The 17,837-nt window shown below is 74.5% G+C and overlaps 2 protein-coding genes across 5 annotated transcripts in view; both read right to left on the bottom strand.

Moving 5' to 3' along the window:
* THRAP3 (thyroid hormone receptor associated protein 3) overlaps window positions 1-2,162 on the bottom strand; it is a 36,845-nt gene extending 34,683 nt beyond the window's left edge. For 2 of the 4 annotated variants that reach the window (XM_068917711.1, XM_068917713.1), the window contains exon 1: window positions 2,057-2,162. The gene's annotated coding sequence lies outside the window, so the exon portion shown is untranslated. The remainder of the gene's footprint in view (window positions 1-2,056) is intronic. The other 2 variants (XM_068917712.1, XM_068917714.1) reach the window with 1 other exon arrangement.
* A 1,139-nt stretch (window positions 2,163-3,301) lies between these two features.
* On the bottom strand, window positions 3,302-17,273 carry MAP7D1 (MAP7 domain containing 1). The gene is given in 19 exon segments (XM_068917075.1): window positions 3,302-3,885; window positions 3,960-4,159; window positions 4,238-4,340; window positions 4,469-4,526; window positions 4,663-4,716; window positions 4,804-4,908; window positions 5,989-6,078; window positions 6,081-6,149; window positions 6,229-6,389; window positions 6,452-6,636; window positions 6,638-6,850; window positions 6,920-7,067; window positions 7,152-7,274; window positions 8,432-8,542; window positions 9,881-9,995; window positions 10,241-10,404; window positions 10,979-11,047; window positions 11,201-11,845; window positions 17,204-17,273. Coding segments are annotated over 19 exon segments (2,679 nt in total). The 5' UTR covers window positions 17,259-17,273; the 3' UTR covers window positions 3,302-3,874.
* Window positions 17,274-17,837: the final 564 nt, after the last annotated feature.

Raw genomic sequence — 17,837 nt, 5'->3', positions numbered from 1 at the left:
CAGTTTAGGTGCTAGAACTCTAATTCTCCTTGTGGTCAGATTCTTATAATTTACAGATCACACATTCTCAGTCTTACAGAACACAAATTTTGAAAGACATTTCAGGATGCTAGAGCTTATCACAGTGGAATCCAAAGAAAGTTTAGATACAGTGACAAGGACCTAGACTCTACTAGGATCCTCTGTCACAACAACAGGCACTTCAGACAGCTCTCTAGCGTAACTGCCTTATACAGTCTAACAATAGAGATGAGGATAAAAAAACAATGCAATTCATGAAGTCAGCCATTTCTTCAGCTCTTTGCTGAGGCACCTTCAAAGTGCCCCAGCCAGCATAGGTAAGAACTAGTAAATTCTTCAGGAGAAAGCATCAGCATATCTAAATACTTATATATATATTTTTTAACTCTACAATAGACTCCTTTAAAGGCAATCTGAAAGCCTAAGCTTCAAAACGCAAATGAGGAAAAATACACCTTTTTCATGGAAGGAAAACTAGGTTATGTAGTGCAAAACTACTTCCTTTTAGCAACATCAGTTGATAAGAGTGACCACATAAAAGGCACACTAAAAGCACACAGAAGACTCCATATTAGACTTACCACAAACATTTACATTAACCACCTGACTTTGCTACTAGAGGAAAGAAATACTGCAAGAGACCTTTTGAGAAGAATAATTCGGTCATTTAAATGAGCATCGTGAAAACATCCACTTGCTGTTGTGGCCCAGTAGTCTCTTGCACGTGCACTGTACTGATACACTGCCAAAGAAGCAGTAAACAAAGGAAGATAAAGGTTTTTCTCCTTCCATTTACTCAGTTATGACACTATGCTATACCACTTTTCAAATTGTTTCATGTGTTATCCATGAGGCCCTTCCCCCAGCAGAAAGTGTTTTCATAAGACACATTACTGTATATTTAAAAACAACAGGTACCCTATCACTCTGACAAATAATGAAGAAATAGTGCCATACAAATGATAAATGCCATACAAATGATAAACCACATGCTCCAAGTCTATGGAGCGCTCATAGAGATAAACAGACTTTAACGCAAGTCTTTCAAGGCTGCTACGCAGACTGTTGCTTATTTCAAACTCATCGTGTCATTTTCTGGCACAGAAATTCACCGAGAAAGCCACACAGCAGGCAAATATAGTGACCAAAAACGTCATAGAGACTTTTAAAATATATTTAGAGAAATCCCAAGCACGTTAAACTCAAGCTAGGGTTAAGCAAAAAAAAAAAAAACCAAAAAAACAAAAAAACCAAACTCATCGACATAGAGGGGGGGGAAAAAAAAGGATTCAGGACTCACGTGTGCCTCTACACCACAGAAGAACTAAGCTGAATTGCATTACCCAAAGTTCTACTAAAACTTCACTCTTAAATAACAAGCTGCAGAATAGGGAAAAGTAAGCAAACAAAATCCTCCTGCTGCCCCGACGGATGAAGCATGTAGCGCCGGAGCGGGAACCCGCCGCGGCAGAGCCGCCGCTCCCCCCGCCGGGCCGCCCTCCGCCCCCGCCTCCCTCCCGGGCCTACACGCCGGGCCCGCCACGAGGAAACCCCGGAGCGGAGCCGGGAAGCGCCGGGCCCGGCCTGGGGCAGTGCCGAAGAGCGGGGGAAGCTCCAGGCACGGGTAGCGGCCCGGCAGGCTCCGGGGCCGGGGGGGGGGGGGGGGTGGAGGGGAGCTCCGGGCGCGGAGGCCCGGGAGAGGGAGTCTCCGGGGCCAGGCCCGGGCTGGCCGAAGGCGCCGCGGGAGCTCGAGGAAGCGGCGCGGCCCAGAGGCCCCGGGGCGCCCCCACCCCGCCGCGCTGCGGCCGCGCCCGGCACGTGGCGGCCGGCGGGGGGGGGGGGGAGCAGGAGGCCGCGCTCAGGCCCACAGAGAGGGAGCCGGAGCCAGGCCCGGCCGCGGAGGGCGGCGCGGCGGCGGATGGGGCCGCGGCGGGGGGGAGCCGCGAAGGAGCGGGGAGAGCCGGGGTTGGGGGCGGGGGGGGGGGGGGGGAGCGGGCCGGGCCGGGCCGGGCCGGGCCTGGCCGCTCGCACTCACCGGACCCCGCTCCGCCCGCGGCCTCCTCAGCAGCCAGGCGCCTCCACCTCCTCCTCCGTCGCGCACTTCCGGTTCCCGCCCGCCCGCCTGGCCTCCCGCGGGGCCTGCCGGGAATTGCAGTCCTCCGGCGCCCCCAGCTTTGGCTGGCGGAGCCAAGCGGACTACAACTCCCAGCAGGCGCTGCGCGGGCCGCTACGTCTGTTCCGCCTCCTCCCCCTCACGCCCCTCGCGCGACGGATGGGGCGGGGCTTCCGGCGGGCCAGGGGAGGGGGCGGGGCTACGGCCCTGCCTGGGGCGGAAAGGGTTAAGCCTATGGCGGGGGGGCAGCGGCCACGGAGGTGGCAGACGGGGTCGGGGCAGGGGGCTCCCGGGGGGGCTGAGCCCTGGCTGGGCGTCCGGGAGGAATGGGGGGGCAGTGGGGGGGCTGAGCCCTTGGCTGGGGGTCAGGGGAGATGGGGGGGCAGTGGGGAGGCTGAGCCCTGGCTGGGGGTTAGGGGAGATGGGGGGGCAGTGGGGGGGCTGAGCCCTGGCTGGGGGTCAGGGAGAAATGGGGGGGCAGTGGGGGGGCTGAGCCCTGGCTGGGGGTCAGGGAGAAATGGGGGTCAGTGGGGGGCTGAGCCCCTGGCTGGGGGTCAGAGGGTATCGGGGCGGGGGGGCTGAGCCCCCCCAGGGTCCCTCCTGGCTCCTCCCGGGGCGGCGGAGGGAAGCGCCGCCCCCCAGCGCTGTTTCGCTTCCCCAGGCTCCCCGCAGGCCTGGGCTCTGCCTCCCCGGCCCGGGAAGCCGGCGGTTTCGGCCGCCGCTTCGGCACGGTCGCCCGCGCGCCGTCGGGGCTGGGAAGGGCTGAGCCTGCCGCCCGGGGGGCCCCGCGGCGCAGCCCCCGACCGGCTCCGGCGGCGAGCGAAGCGCCAAAGCAACGAGTCGCTGCCGCGGTCGGTGCGAGGCCGAGGGTCCGGGCCTGGCCGGAGCAGCGCGCGGGGGGCTGCACGTGCCCCAGCGGGCCGGCGCGGCCCTCGCCCCTTGGGAGGCTCGCGCGGCCGCACGCCTGCGTGGGGTTTTTTTCCGCCCGCAGGCGGGATGGCTGCAGTTCCCGAAAGCGCGGCAGGAGGCCTGCGAGCCGTCAGCGCGGCGGCCGGGCTGGTGACGTGGTGCTCCGGCTGGGAGCAGGGAGCAGCCGGGCGCGAAGCAGCGGCCGAGCCCCGGGGCGGGCAGGCGAGAGCGGCCGCAGGGCGGAGAGACGGGCAGGGCGAGCGTGGTTTGTCCCCTTTATTGTTTGCAAAGGTTGTCCGGATGCATAACACTGTCACAACGGCACGGAGAGCTGCGTGGTCCCAGCCCGACGGCGCCGAGCGCGCCCGCCCGCCGGGGACGCGGGGGCGACGCTGCCCGGCTGCCTGCCCGCGAGCCCCGGGCGGCCCCGCGCGCGCGGCCGGGCCTGGGCCGGCGGCCCCCATGCCTCACCTGCTTTATTTACAGTATTCACATATATTGTACCCAGCAAGTTAAATAACTACATTATTACACCACACGTCTGGGGCGGCTCTGGCAGGCTGCTAGGGTGGGAGGGCGTCAGTCTGATAAGGTGCATATTAAAATAAAATAAAATAAAAAAAAAACCGAAATAAAAACAAGGATGAAAAGAGAAACCAGGAGTCCCCGGAGCAGGCGGGGGGCCGCGAGCCGCCCCGGCAGGGCCCCGCGCCGCCCGGGCCGCCGGCGGGCGGCGGGCGGAGGGGAGCAGCGAGGTTTTTCTTCCGACAACGGCTACGGTCCTGCGCGAGAGTCCGGGGCGGGCCGGCGCGCGGCGGCCCCCTCCGCCGCTCACAGCACTTCTGCGGGTGGAGGGCCGAGCGTCAGGGCCGAGGCGGCCGCGGCGTGGCCCCCGCCGCGGCCCCCCGGCGCTCACCTGTGACCTGGGGGGGTTTCACCACCGCCTTCTTCAGGAAGGGCTCCTTGTCGCCGAAGGGGAGGATGGCGCCGGGGCCGTGGTGCGCCCGCTCCAGCACGCCCTGCCGCCCCGCGCTGCCCTCCGTGGCCGAGAAGCCGTTCTCGTGCTTGCCGGGCTGCACGCCGTTCACCAGCGCCGCCACCTCCTTGGCCGGCGAGCTGGGGGGCCGAGGGGCTGGGCTGAGCGGGGGTCCCGCCGCCGCCGCCCCCCCCGCACCCCGGCCCCCCGGCGCTCACCTCGGCTGCAGCCCCTCCTGCGCGCCCGGGCTCCCCGCGCTCGGCGTCTCCGTCTCGGGGAGCTCCTGCTCCTTGGCCAGCGGCCCCGCGCGCTCCTCGGGGCCTGGGGAGGGGCAGCGGGTCCGGCTCAGCCCCGGCGGGCAGCGGGACGCGGCGCCAGCGGCTCTGCCGCCGCGGAGGCGCCGTCTGCAGGCCGGGGCCGGCGGGGCCCCGCGGGGGACCCACGCGTACCTTTGGCGTCCTCCCGCTCAGCTGCTTTCCCGTTCACCATTTTCTTGTCCTCCTTCTTCTGCGGGGCAGAGGGGAGCGGTGAGGGCCGGCGGCGGAGGCGCCGGGGCGCGGACGGGAGGGCCCGGCCGAGCGAGACCCCCCGCGTGCCGGGACGGGGCGCGGGCCGGACGGGGACGCGCCGGGCGCTCACCCACCTTGGCATCTGCCGCGTCCGACTTGCGCGTCCTCTTCATGATCTCCTCCAGGCGCTGCGGGGAAAGAGAGGGGCTCGCGGGCAGCCCCGACCAGTGCCGGGGCCCCGCCGCCTGCCCAGCGCGCCCGGGCCCCCCCCTCACCTTCTTCCGCTCCAGCCGCTCCTGCTCCTCGCGCTGGAAGTGCTTCTCCCGCTCCAGGCGCTGCCTCTCGGCCTCCTCGCGCGCCCGGGCCTCGGCCTCTTCCCTCTGCGGCGCAGGGGCTCAGCGGGGCCGGCCGGGCCCGGGACACCCCGGCAGGGCGCCCGCAGCTCGGGCCCCGGCGGCTCAGCGCAGCCGGGGACGCGCTCCCTTCCCGGCACCCCGCTGCCGCAGCCACGAGGGGCTGGCGCCGTCCATGCGCGCTCCTGCATCCCCCGGGCACTACGGGGGAGCATCCTCCCTCCCGCCTTCCCCCTCCATCCCTGCCCTCCTCCTCCTCCATCCCTGCCCTCCATCTTCCCCCTCCATCCCTGCCCTCCCTCCTCCTCCTCCATCCCTGCCTTCCTCCTCCTCCCCCTCCATCCCTGCCCTCCATCTTCCTCCTCCTCCATCCCTGCCTTCCTCCTCCTCCTCCTCCATCCCTGCCCTCCCTCCTCCTCCTCCATCCCTGCCCTCCCTCCTCCTCCTCCATCCTGCCCTCCCTCCTCCTCCTCCATCCCTGCCTTCCTCCTCCTCCTCCCCCATCCCTGCCTTCCTCCTCCTCCCCCTCCATCCCTGCTCTCCATCTTCCTCCTCCTCCATCCCTGCCTTCCTCCTCCTCCTCCTCCATCCCTGCCCTCCCTCCTCCTCCTCCATCCCTGCCCTCCCTCCTCCTCCTCCATCCCTGCCCTCCCTCCTCCTCCTCCATCCCTGCCCTCCCTCCTCCTCCTCCATCCCTGCCCTCCCTCCTCCTCCATCCCTGCCCTCCCTCCTCCTCCTCCATCCCTGCCCTCCCTCCTCCTCCTCCATCCCTGCCCTCCCTCCTCCTCCATCCCTGCCCTCCCTCCTCCTCCTCCATCCCTGCCCTCCCTCCTCCTCCTCCATCCCTGCCCTCCCTCCTCCTCCTCCATCCCTGCCCTCCCTCCTCCTCCATCCCTGCCCATCCTCCTCCTCCATCCCTGCCCTCCCTCCTCCTCCTCCATCCCTGCCCTCCCTCCTCCTCCTCCATGCCCTGCCCTCCCTCCTCCATCCCCATCATCACTCTCCAACCAGCCTTCCCTTCCCATCCCAGCCTTCATCCCTCCATCCCTCCTTTCCCTCCGTCCCCGCCATCCCCCTCGGCCCCTGCCCTCTCCGGCCGCCCCCGACCTGTCTCTGCAGCCGCTCCATCTCCTCCTGCTCGGCCCGCGCCTTCTCCCGGGCCTCGCTCTCCTCCCGCAGCCGCCGCTCCCTCCTCCTGCCGACGGGGCCTGGGCCTCCTCGCGGGCCCGCTCCTCGGCCGCCCGCCGCGCCTCTCCTCCTGCCGGCACCTGCGGCCAGGCACGGGCGCCCTCAGCCTGGCGGGGCCGCGCGCCGAGACCCCCGGCCAGCCCCGCGCCCGCCCGCCACTCACCTCCGCTGCTCCCGCTCCCGGCGCTCCTGCTCCTCCCGCTCCCGCTGCTCCCGCGCCTGCCGCCGCTTCTCCGCCAGCAGCCGGGCCGCCTCCTCCCGGTCCGTGGTGCCGGCCGTGGGCCTGCCGGGGCTGGGGGCGCCGCCGGGGGCTGCGGGGCGCCGGCGCCGTCAGCGCGGCCCCCGGCGCCGCCAGCCCCACGCCCGCCCGCCCGCCCGATACCCACCTGCTGCCGCTCGGCGGGCGCCCCGGGGGGCTCGGCGGGCGCCGGGGCGGCCGTGGCCCTCTCCTCCTCCTTCCTCTCGCGCGCCTTAGCCGGCCCCTCGGCTCCCGGGCCCTGGCTCGTGCCCCGGCGAGGGCTGGGCGCCGCGGGGGCCGGGGCCGCCGGGCGAGCCGGGGAGCCGGGCGGGCGGCGGGCGACGAGGGCCGCTCCCGGGGGCCGGGGCTGCCGGGGCAGGGAGAGGAGGCGTCAGCGGGGCCGGGGGCGGCCGGGGCCCCCGGGGCGCCGGCTCCGACCTGCCGCGGCCCGGCGGCGGGCGCCGCGGGAGGCCGCGCTCGCGGGACAGGGCGCTGCGCTCCTTGGCGTTCTCCCGCTCCTTGTCCTTCTTCTCCTTCTTCCTTCTGCCGGGGGAGAGGCGGGGGTCAGCGCCGGGCGGCGGCGGCAGCCGAGACCCCGCGGCGGGGCGGCACTCACCGGCGAGGCCCTCGGGCCGGCGGCGCGGCGGCGCGTCGGGGCTGCCGGCGGCCCCCTTCCGTCGCTCGCGGCACCGGTGCTGCAGGCGGTGGCCGTGGCAGGGCCCCAGGGGGCTGGCGGAGGCCGAGCGGGGGCACACGGGCACTGGGGGGGGCGCGGGGCGAGAGCGGGGTCGGCACGGGCGGCTGGGAGCCCGGCCGCCGCCGCCGCCGCCCCGCGCCGGCTCACCCTGCTCCTTGCCGTTGCCGGCCAGCGTCACGGCGCTGCGGCTGCGCGCCAGGAAGGACAGGGTGGGCGTCATGAGCCGGTCCACGATGCTGCTCTCCCACGGGCTCAGCTGCAAGCTGCGGTCTGCCGAGGGACGGGTCGGGGGGGTCTTAGCGCTTCCCACGCGCCCCCTGCCCCCCCCCGCCCCGGCGCAGCGCCCGGGCGCCACGGGCGAGGGCCGGCACCGGCCCCCCAGCGCGCCCCAGGCCGCCGCGGCCCGACCGCGCCGCCGGAGCCGCCGGGCCGGCCGCGGGAACCTCGCGCGCGCGCTGCCGGGGAGCGCCCGCGGAGACGGTCCCGGGGACCGTCCGGGCCCTGGCCATGGGGGCGCCGCCGGGAGGAGACGACGGAGCGGCGCTGGGGAGGGAGACGGGGCGCGGGGAGAACCGCCGGCCGCGGGGGCCGCCGCTCGCCCGGAGCGCAGAGGCTGGCGGGCGCCGGGCTGCGCCTCGCCGAGGCCCCTCTCGCCGCCGGGCTGGGGGACGCGGGGCGGCGGGGGCCGGCGGCGGCGGCAGCCTGCGTCGCTCCCGCCCCGGCAGCCGCCCGCGCCAGCTGCTCCAGCTATTTATACCGCGGGGTGGGACGGCGCGAGCTCCCTTCACCAGGCAACCGAGAAACACAACAGCAGCCCCAGCGCTGCGACACGTCCGGGGCGACCTCGCGGAGCCGGCAGCGGGCTGGGAGCCGCTGACGGCACAGCACGGCGCAGCACGGCACGGCGCGGCACGGCACGGCGCAGCACGGCACGGCGCGGCGCAACACCCCACGCACGGGGCCCCTCCGCCGGCCTCCTCCCCCTCCTTGCCCGGAAAGGCCACACGGACGGGGAAGACGCGGTGGGCACCGGCGCTGTGCCCTGCCCCGAGGAGCATCCGACGGGGAGCCGCTGCCTCCGCGCGACGCCTGCTCCGGCCCGGGCTGCTCGGCGCAGCCCCGCACGGCGAGGGCGCCCGGTCCCCAGCCCCGGCACCACCCGGCTGCTCCTCCTTTCCCTCCCAGCCCGCGCACACCCCGTGCCCCGAAACGGGCCGGACAGGGACCGGTGAGGAGCCGCCGGCCGGCTCCCGCCTCCTCCTGCAAGAGAAAAAGGGCGAACGGCTTCTCCTCTCTCCGCGGGCACCGTGCCGCAAGGCCGGGCCGGGGGGCAGGGGGCTCCCTGGCTCTGGGGGTCCCGAGCGCCGGGGGGGCCGGGGCCAGCCGCCAGCCCCCCTGCGCTGCGGGCAAACGCAAAGGTCTCTTACTTCTACTGGGAGAGTTCCAGAGGGTGGCGGAGGATTTGGAGAGCCGCTTGTTGATTATAGAGTCCACGTGTTTGGGGAGGTTTACGGCGGACACCGAGCAGCGGCTCGCACCTGGAGGAGGGAAAAGACACAAGGGCATTAAGGTTACGGTGCCCGGGAGCCGGGGGGGCCCTGGCATGCAGCATGCCCTGCTCTGCAGCAGCGGGTCTCCGGGAGGTCGGCGGGAGCAGGAGGGCCGGCGGGCACGGAGAGGAGCCGGAGGCGCTGGCGTCCCGCGCTGCACGGTGCCCTCTCCCCGGCACGGGGGGTCATGCTGGGAGGTTTCGCTGCTCGTGCAGGGACGGCGTCTCCCGGGACCCGGAGCCAGTCCTGGGGCTGCCACCGGCGTCCCGCGACACCGGTCCCGGGAAGCGTGGGGAGCGGGGCTGGCCACAACGGCCCTCGGCAGCCCCCCGAGAGAGCAGCCAGCCCGGCGGGGAGAAGCGGGTCCAGACAGACACGGGACAACTCGCACCAGCTCTCGGTCTCCACCGCGGTGCCGGGAAGGTGCTGATGGTCGGCAGAGCCCTGACGGGGCACCGGGACCCCTCTGCCCTGGCCGGCCCCGGCAGGGCCGCGGCGCCAGGCGGCCGTGCCCGCCGCGAGCGCCGGCAGCCAGGAGCAGGGGCTCCCCGGGCATGCCCACGTGCAGCAGCAGTTCCCGCAGCCCGGCCCCGCAGAAGCTCGCAGGGAAACCCGCAGGGTCCCCTGGCCCGCCCCAGCCAGGCGCCGCAGGGCGGCACGCAGCTGCCGGCCACGCCGTCCCCGAGCCGGACCCGTCCCGATGGAAAAGCCGCAGCCCGGTGCCAGCCCGCGCCGCCGCTGCCCTCGGCGGGCTCTGCCCTCCCGGCACTGCCGGCGGCCGGAGCAGACGGGGCAGCGCGCACGCCCGGCAGCACGCGCCGCCGGGGCCATCGCCGCGCCGGGCCCCCTCCCCGGCGGGGGACCGGGGCACACGCGTCCCCACGCAGCTCCCGCGGGAGACGCCAGCGGCCTCGCACGGCTCCACGACAGCAAACCCCGGAGCCAGGGGCAGCACGGCCGGGACGTCCCCGCGGCTTCGCCACCCGCCAGCCGGGGCCATCCTCGCACCACGTCCCTTCGGCGGCGACCGTAGACGCTGCCACCCCCCAGGTGGGACGATGCAGCCCCCAGCCCGCACCAGCCCGAAGGATGCAACGCCACGAGAGCAGGAAGAAGCCAAAAGACCCCAACAGGCTGCGGCGCACCCCGGCAGCAATCCCACCTCGCGGGGACACGGCGCCCGGCACAGCACAGCGGCAGCGCGGCCGGCGGCACGGCGGGGGACGCGCGGGCTCGGCGGCTCTGGCCCCCCCCGGCGCGAGCGCGGCAGCGCCCGGCGCTGCACGGAGCAGGGCCGGCGCAGCAGGCGCGATGCCCCGCACTCACCGTCCTTGTGCGCGGGGGAGCCGTGGTGCAGGGCCCCGGCCCACGACCACCGCTGCTGCCGGATCTCTGCCCACGTCTTCTTGGCCGACCTCTGGATCGCCGCCTCGTAGCGCTCCTGCCCGGAGGGAGAGGGACGGGCTGGAGGCCGCAGCCGGGCTCGGGGGAGCGCGGCCGAAGGGCAGCCCGGGGCCGGGGAGGGCGAGACCGCTGCAGCGACGGGGAGGCTCGCGGAGAGGCCGGGCACGCGCCGGCCCGAGGAGCCGCGCGCCGCGGGAACCGGCCCCCGGAGGGACGCCGGAGCGCCGAGGTCTCCCCGGCCGGAGCGTCGCCCCGCTGCGCCCGCGCCTGCCCCGTCCCCACCTTGTTCTTCTCCAGCTTCTGCCGCTGCCGCTCCTCGAGGACGGCGCGGCGCTTCTCCGCCTTCAGCCGCTGCTCCTCCAGGCGCTTGCGGCGCTCCTCCAGCTGCTTCTCCCGCAGCAGCTTGGCCTTCTCCTCCTTCTCCAGCCACAGCACCCGCTTGGCAGCTGCCGGGGGGAGCCCAGGCACCGGGGTCGCACCCGCGCCGCAGCCCCGGCTCTGCCCCCGGCGCGGCCCCCCGGGGCTGCGGGCGAGCCGCGTGCCGCCGGCGCCGGCCAGGGCGGGCGGCATCCCAGCAGCGTGGCGAGGGAGGAGTTTGGGCGAGGACAAAAGGGAGCCCGGGAGCCCGCCGAGCCCAACGGCGCGCACGCGGGGGAACAATGGGGGAATGAGGGTGGAAGGAGCGCGGAGGGGCCCCGCCGGCGGCTCCGGCGGGAGCTGGGAGCCAGCCGCCGCGTGGCCGTGCATCCCGGCGGGACGGAGCTGAGCCCCCGCGCAGCCGGCGGCACCGTGCGGACCGGGGGCTCCGGCGCTGCAGGGACGGCCGCCCCGCCGGCGCAGCCTCCCCGCGCCGCTAATGAGATTGCCAGTGACCCCGGCAAAGCTCCTTAGCCGGCTCTGACCCCATCGCACTTTCCCTTCCCGTGGGCGAGTGCCCGGAGCGGGGCAGGGCACTGCTGGGGAGACCCCCGCCCGGGTCCTGTGCCCCCCGCCCGGGTCCCGCTGCTGCAGCCCGCGCACCCAGGTACTTGGCTCGCTCCTCGCGCCGCTCCTTGGCTTGCTTGTGCCTCGCCTGGGCTTTCTGGGCGTCTGCGGAGAGGAGAGAAACGGCGTGAGAGCAGCGTCCCAGCCCCGGGACCCCCCCAGCCGGGCGCATCCGGCAGCGCCACGGCACGCCAGCCTCTCCGGAGCCGCGGGGCCGAGTGCCGATGGGGGCCAGCCGGGCCCCCCCGGGGCACCCACCTTGCTTGGGCCGGGGGCTGGCGGCGGCGGCCGGGGCGGCGCGGTCGCTCCTGGGGGGCGCCTGCTTCGAGGCTCCGGCTGCGGTGCCCGGGGGGCTGCCGGCATCGGAGGGGGCCCCGTCGCCGGCAGGCCGGTCGCCCCCATGGGGCAGCATCTCTGCCGGGCGAGCAGTGGCGAGGACGGGGCCGGGCGCGGGGGGCGACGGCTCTGCTGCGGGGCCGGCGGCGGGGGGGCACGGGGCACCGGGGGGGGCCCGGCCGCGCCAGGGGGGGACGCTCTCCTCCGAGGGGGCCGCGGCCGGCGGCGTGGGGGCCGCGGGCTGCCCCGGCGGCGTCCCAGCGGTGGGGACGGGTCGGCCGGGCTGCGGGGCGATGCTCTCCGTGCAGGGGATGGCGGGCGAGACGGGGCGTCCCGACGGCAGCGCGGCGGGCGAGACGGGCTGTCCGGTGGGGGTCAGCGCCGGCGGGACGGGCGAGACGGTCTTTTCGGAAGGGGCTCCGGCTGGAGGGACGGGCGAGACGGGCTGTCCGGAGGGGGCTGCGGCTGGAGAGCCGGGCCGGTCGCGGGGCGGGGAGGTGCCCCCCGGGGCGGGGGGCGGCGAGCTGGGGGCGAGCATGCTGTCTCCCATCGGGGACGTTGTCTGCCCTGCAACACGGGGAGAGAAGAGCACATGGTCACTGCGCCTGGGGCAGCCCGGTCCCTCCCCAAACGCAGCCCGCGGCCGGGCCGGAGCCCCCGGTGCAGGGGGCACCCCGGGAGCCCGGCAGCGCCCGCACGCGCGGAGCTGCCCGCTCAGCTCCATCCCAAGACAGCAGGGATGCAGGAGCTGGGGGATGCTGCCGGGGGCCCAGATCCCAGCCGGGGGGGAGCGTGGCCAGGCAGCGGGGCACCCAGCACCCCCGGGGCCGTGCACCCCCTGTCCCCGCGCCGGGGTGCCAGGCACCGCGCGCACAATGCACACAGCCCCGCCAGGCACCGCGCGCGGGGCCACAAAGCCGCCCTTCTTCCCGCCGCCGGCAGCTGCTCCCGCCGGAGGCTCCCGCGGCCCCGCGCGCCCGCGGGCAGGGGGGACGGAGGCCCCACGCACAGGACGGTGCCCGGGCCACGCACCTCCCCGCGGGCCCCCGCCGAAGGACGCGGGGCTGCTTCCGCCGGCGCGCGCGGGGACGGAGGCAGGATGGGCGAGGGCCCCGCGGCCTGACGTCACTGCTCCCGGCCCATGTCGCCCAGCGCCGCGCTGCGCCGCGCCGCGGCCCGGGGCCCTGCGCACAACAATTAACTCATGCCCCAGGAATGCACATGTGAGGCCGACGCCGCGGCGAGAAAACAACCCCCCCCCCCGCCGCGCCGCCGGGGCCACCCGCGGGAGCCTGCCCACCCGCGCCGGCGAGCCCGGCGGAGACCCCCGGCCCGGCCCCGGGCTGCGCATGGGGATGCTCCACCGTGCACCCCCACGGTCGGGACGTGCCGGGAGCCCGGACGCGCAGCCACGACGTGCTGCGGCTATCGGCGACCCGCCGGCAATTAATCAGCCCTTGCAAACGCACCGGCGGGGATGCCGGGGCGCCGCGGGCCGCCGCGCCGCCGCACCGGGCCGGGCTGGGATGTCACGGGCCCGGCGCGGCCGTGCTTGCGGGGCGCTCTGCAGTCCGCGGAGACGGGCGAAGCACGGGCTGCGCAAACACGGCCCGGCACCGCTCCCTCGCCGCGGGCAGGAGGGCACAGCGAGCCCACGGGCAGCCCCCCAGCGCCAGCCGGGGGCCGCCCCGGCTTGAGGACGGCTCTTGCGGCAGCGGGGACTCGGCGCCTCGCAGCCCGCGCGAGCCCCGCGTCCCGCTCTGCCCCAAACCCGCCAGGGGCTCGGCGAGCCGAGGCCGCGCCGGTGCCCTGCAGCAGAGCCCTCCCGGCCCCCTCGCGGGCCTGTGCGGCCCCTCCAGTTTGCGGGTATTTTCCGCTGCAGGAAGCGGGTGCATCCCCTCGCCCCGGTCCTGCGCATCCCGGCGTCCCCGGGGGCTCCCCCGTCCCCTCCGCCGGGGCCGTGGCGGCCGGGCGCACACCGGGCCCCACTGCCCGGCCTCCCCGCCGGCCGGCGTGCCCGTCCCCCGGCTCCCCCTTCATCGCGGCCCGGCGCAGCCCGGCCCAGCCCTGCCGCCATCTGTCCCCGCGGCCGCTGCTGTGCGGCAGCTGCCCTGAAACCTAATGCCGCCTGCGCGCCCGGGCCAGGCCGCCGGGCGTCCCCCTCTCCCGCCGGCCGGGGCATTCCAGAGGGGATTAGCTCGCCCGTCCTCGCCGCGCGCCCGGCCCCGGGGCCGGCCTGCCCCACGGCACCGCGTGCGCATCGGGCACGGGCCGCGCTCCCCATCGCGGCGGGCCAGCACCACCTTCGCGGCCTGGGAGCTGCGCGGACGGCGCGCGGCAGGGGATGCTCAGCGAGGCAGAGCCCAGTGCCCTGGCGCCGTGGAGCGAGAGCACATCAAACCCCCGCGGGGACGCTGGCAATCAGGAGGAAAGCGGCCTTAGTTAAATGTCCGTGGCTTATCCCCCCGGGGAGGGCAGGCCAGCGCGCTTTAACCTCAGATCCCCCCGATGCGCCGCGCTGCACAGCGCCACGCCGGCCCCGTGCCTCCCGCGGGTGCCACACGGCCACCAACCGCCCCGCCAGCCGTGCCCGCATGGGGCCGACCCCAGCGCCCGGGACGGGGAGCGCCGCGACGCGAGGGGCTGGCGGGTGCCCCAGCTCCGGGGCTGCTCCCGGCGCGGCGCCTGCGATGCCCGGGGACGACACGGGCAATCCCAACGCCAGCTCCTGCCCCCAGAGCTTCACAACGGCTTCCCAGAGCCTGTTCCCGCAGCCCCACCAGCTGCAGGCCCCGGCCCAGGCGGAGACGCCCGCGGCCCTTCCCGGCGGGATCCCCTTCCAAGGGGCAGCGCCCCGGACCGCCGCGCGCCGGACGAGCGGGGAGGCACCGAGCCCCCCGGGCCTCTGCTGACGGCCGCCTGGTCCCCTGCAGGCTGCTGCTCATGGAAGGGGGATGCAGCGGAAAAGGCTGCCCGGGCCTCAGGGATGCTGTTCTCCAAGAGGGAGACGCAGCTGGACGGAGACGAGGCAGCCGGCGCGCCGCCGTGGGGCGACGCCGGCCCTCGGGCGCCCAGCGCCGCCCCCCGAGCTGCGCCCCGCCTGCTCGCGCCCGGCTCCCGGCCTCGGCATCCCTCACCCCCGGGCAGCCGGGAAGGTGAGCAAGCGTCTCCGGCACGTCCGCGCCGCTGGGCGCCCCGGGCAGGCGCTAACACGCTCGCGAGCCTCGGCAGGGCGACGCGGCCGGGCCGCAGCGTGACGCCCGGCAGCCGTGCAGCCGTGTGCATGGCGGGGCGCGGGAGCCGCCGGCTGCACGCCTGCGCAAACCCGGCGAGCAGAAACGGCGCCGGGAAGGAGGAAGGCGCCTGCTCCCGCGCAGCCCGGCGCCCCGGGGCGCCTCGCTGGCCCCCGTGGCCACGGCGGAGGCGGCCGAGCTCCCGCCGCGCGGCACCGGCCAGACGGCACTGTGACAAGCCAGCGAGCAACGAGGGGAATTTGGGACAGCGGATCTCGTGGCCAGAGCGGGGCCAGAGCCAAGGGTGCTTTCCAGTGTTTAAAATACACATAAGGGAAAGCGGAGAGAACCTGAGCTGCCTCTGGCCGCCGTCACCCCCCACCGCTAACTTTCCGTTTGCGCCGGTCCCGGAGCAGCCGTGTCCGGAGGGATGGGGGCCCGGGCACGGCCGGGCGCCGGCACCTGCCTGCCATTCGTCTGGGCCGCGGGGCCGCGCGCCAGGCCGTGCCCGTCCTTGGGGCGACCGCGCAGCCGCTGCCAGCCCCAAGGGCAGCGCTCCCGGCCACGCTCGGGAAAACCTGCCCGCTAGCATCACGCCGGGAAGACAGAAACGGGGCTGGAAGGCAGGCAGAGCGCTCGGCCCCTTCCCGGATGGGGCCTCTCGGAGAGCAGCTGCTGGCACCTCCGAAAAGCAGATCCCGAGCCCGGCAGCAGGGAGGCAGGCACCCACCCGGGCCCGGGGCTCGGCAGCACGCGGCCTCCAGCTCCGCTCCCGGGAAGCGGCCTTTCCTCCCGCCAGGGCCCCGCTCCGCTCCCCTCCGTCCCCGTCCCCGTCCCCCTCGGAGCACTCCGGCACGCGAGAGCTGCACTAACTATTTTGGACAAGGCACCACGGGGCTGTCACATCGCCGCTCCGCACGTCGCATCACGTTGCCCTGACGGCTTCAGAGCGGCGGCACCGCTCGCGTCCCGGCGCCGGGAGAGCTCACCCGGAGGTGCCCGCTCCCAAACGCCCGCGCTGGCCGGCAATCCGCGCTCGGCCTCTCCGCCGCCCCGCAGCGCGAAAGGGCTGGAGCGACCCCGGCCCTGGGCGACGCGCTCAAACGAGCAACTTCCCACTTAAAACGAGGAGCGATGCCCAGAGGCAGCTCCCCCCGGCCCCCGGACACACCGGCACCCCGCCTGCCCCGGCCGGGCTGCGGCGAGCTGGCCGCGCTCCCCTGGCCGCCGCCGGGCCCCGCGCTGCCGGCGCGCGGGATAGAAGCGAGCGGCCGGCCGCGGCGGGGGGAAGGCTGCGGAGGCACAGGCTGACCGCCGGCAGGGCCCCCGCGCATCGCATCCCGCTGCCCCGGCCGGCCGAGCCGGGCGGGCAGAGGACGCCCTCGAAAGGGAACGGAAGGCTCCGCTCTGCCGCGAACAACGGGAAGGCAGGAACGCGGCGGCGAGCCCCCGGCGCAGACAATATGTCCGCGGCTCAGGACGCGCCGCTCGTCAAGGCTCGGGAGCGCTGCTGGCGGGCTGCAGCCCGAGAGCCTCCGACCGGGGGCGCGGGGAGACGGGCGGCTCTTCCTCCCCGCGCCGGGGCCCGGCAGGCCGCGGCGGCCGATGAATCACGGCAGCGCAGCCGGCCCTGCCGAGCGAGCCGGCATCGGGACTAGGGGGAGGGGAGCTGCCGCTCCTCTTCCTCCATCGGGGGGGAAGCGGCCCTGCCATGGAGCCGTGCTTAGTCACAGCCCCGGCCTCCCCTGCGCGGCCGACGCCAGCCGGCCGGGGCCAAAGAGCGCCTGGCTGCAGCCCTGAAAAAAAAGAGCCAAAACAAATCTTTGCTCCGAGAGCCTTGGCCCCGCCAGCCGCTGCCCTCCCCCAGTTTGCACGAGCCGGGCCGGGCAGCAGAGTTCATCCTGGGGCAGCGCCGCCGTCCAGCCGGGCCCCGGGCGCGAGAGCCGCCGGGGTGCCGGTGCCCCGACGGCCGGGCTGCGCCCTCGGCCCGCGCGGCTGCCGCAGGGGTCTCTGCCCCGAGGGGCCGCGCGCCCCCCCGCCTGCCCGCCCGGGCGCCGCCGGGCCCGCGGGCAGCAGCGGGGCGACGCGGCTGTCACGGCCGGGGCCGCCTGCGCCCCGCTGCCAAACGGCCCCCTGGGCGGGGGGCGGCGGCGGGGGGCGGCCGGGCAGCGCCTGCCCCTGCCTCTGCAGAGCCCCCCCCCCCCCCGGGCACGGCCCCGGCGGCAGGGCCGCAGCGGTGCGGCAGCCGGGCCGAGCCCAGGGCCAGGGCAGCATCCCGCGGGCGGAGGGGGCAGCCCCGCCGGAGCCCCCCCCCCGGCCCCGCAACGCCCCGGCTCGGGGGCGGCTCGGGGGCGGCTCGGGCCCCCCCCCCCCCACCTCCGGCCCGGCCAGCGCCCGGCCCCCTTCCCACACGGAGCCAACATGGAGGGGAGGGGACACGGCCCGGCCGCCGCCGCTTTGTCTGCGCCAGGAGAGACCCCCCCCGCCCCCCCCCGGGCGGCCCCGACGGAGCGGCTCCCTCCGCCGGCCCCGGCCCCTCCGCGCCGCCGGCCGCCGCAGCCCCGAGCCGGGCGCATCCCGCCCGGGCCCCGCCGCGGCGCCCCCGCTCCCCCCGGGCCGGGCCCCGCCGCTCCCGGAGCCGCCGCCGGCAGCGGGGCCGCGGCCCCCCCCGGCCCCGAGGAGCCTCACTCACCCTGGGCTGGCTGCGGCTGGGGCTGCGGCTCCCGCCCGCCTCGGCTCTTCTCCATGGCGTGGCGGGGAGGCGCCGGGGGCTGGCCGCGCCGTGCCGTGCCGTGCCGCGCCGTGCCGTGCCGCGCCGCCCCGCTCCCCCCGGCCCGGCGGGGGAGGACGCGCGGCGCTCCCCGCCCCGGCACCCCCGCGGCAGCCCAGCGGATGCTCTGTCCCTGCGTCCCCCGCTCTGCACCCCGAGGCGCTGCCCCGCGGCCGGGCCCGCGCCTTTCCTCCTCAAAACGACGCTTCTGCCGCCCCCCGCCCCGAGGGTCTCGCCCCCCCCCGGCTCCTGCCGCCCCCGGTGCCGGGGCTGCCCGGCTGCCCCCCGCCCGCTGCGCCCGGCATCCCTGAGCCCCGCACAGGCACCCGCTCGCCCTCCAGCCTCTTCTCCCAGATTTCCTTGCTTGGACCCACCCTTCCCGCTCCCAACATTTTAAGATGCTCGGGTCGTGGCAAAGCCCTGGCACGCCAGCGGGAACGCTGCCTGCCCTCCCCGCTCACCCTCTGCCCTTGCTGCGGGCTCGAGCCGCGGCCCTGGCGCCAGCTGGAGCGGCGGCCAGCGCTCTGCCGCGCGCGGTGCCGACTGGCTAATTCAG

Source organism: Struthio camelus, chromosome 23 (assembly GCF_040807025.1).
Source record: "Struthio camelus isolate bStrCam1 chromosome 23, bStrCam1.hap1, whole genome shotgun sequence".
NCBI classification, from domain to species: domain Eukaryota; kingdom Metazoa; phylum Chordata; class Aves; order Struthioniformes; family Struthionidae; genus Struthio; species Struthio camelus.
This window is presented reverse-complemented; position numbering and strand designations above follow the sequence as displayed.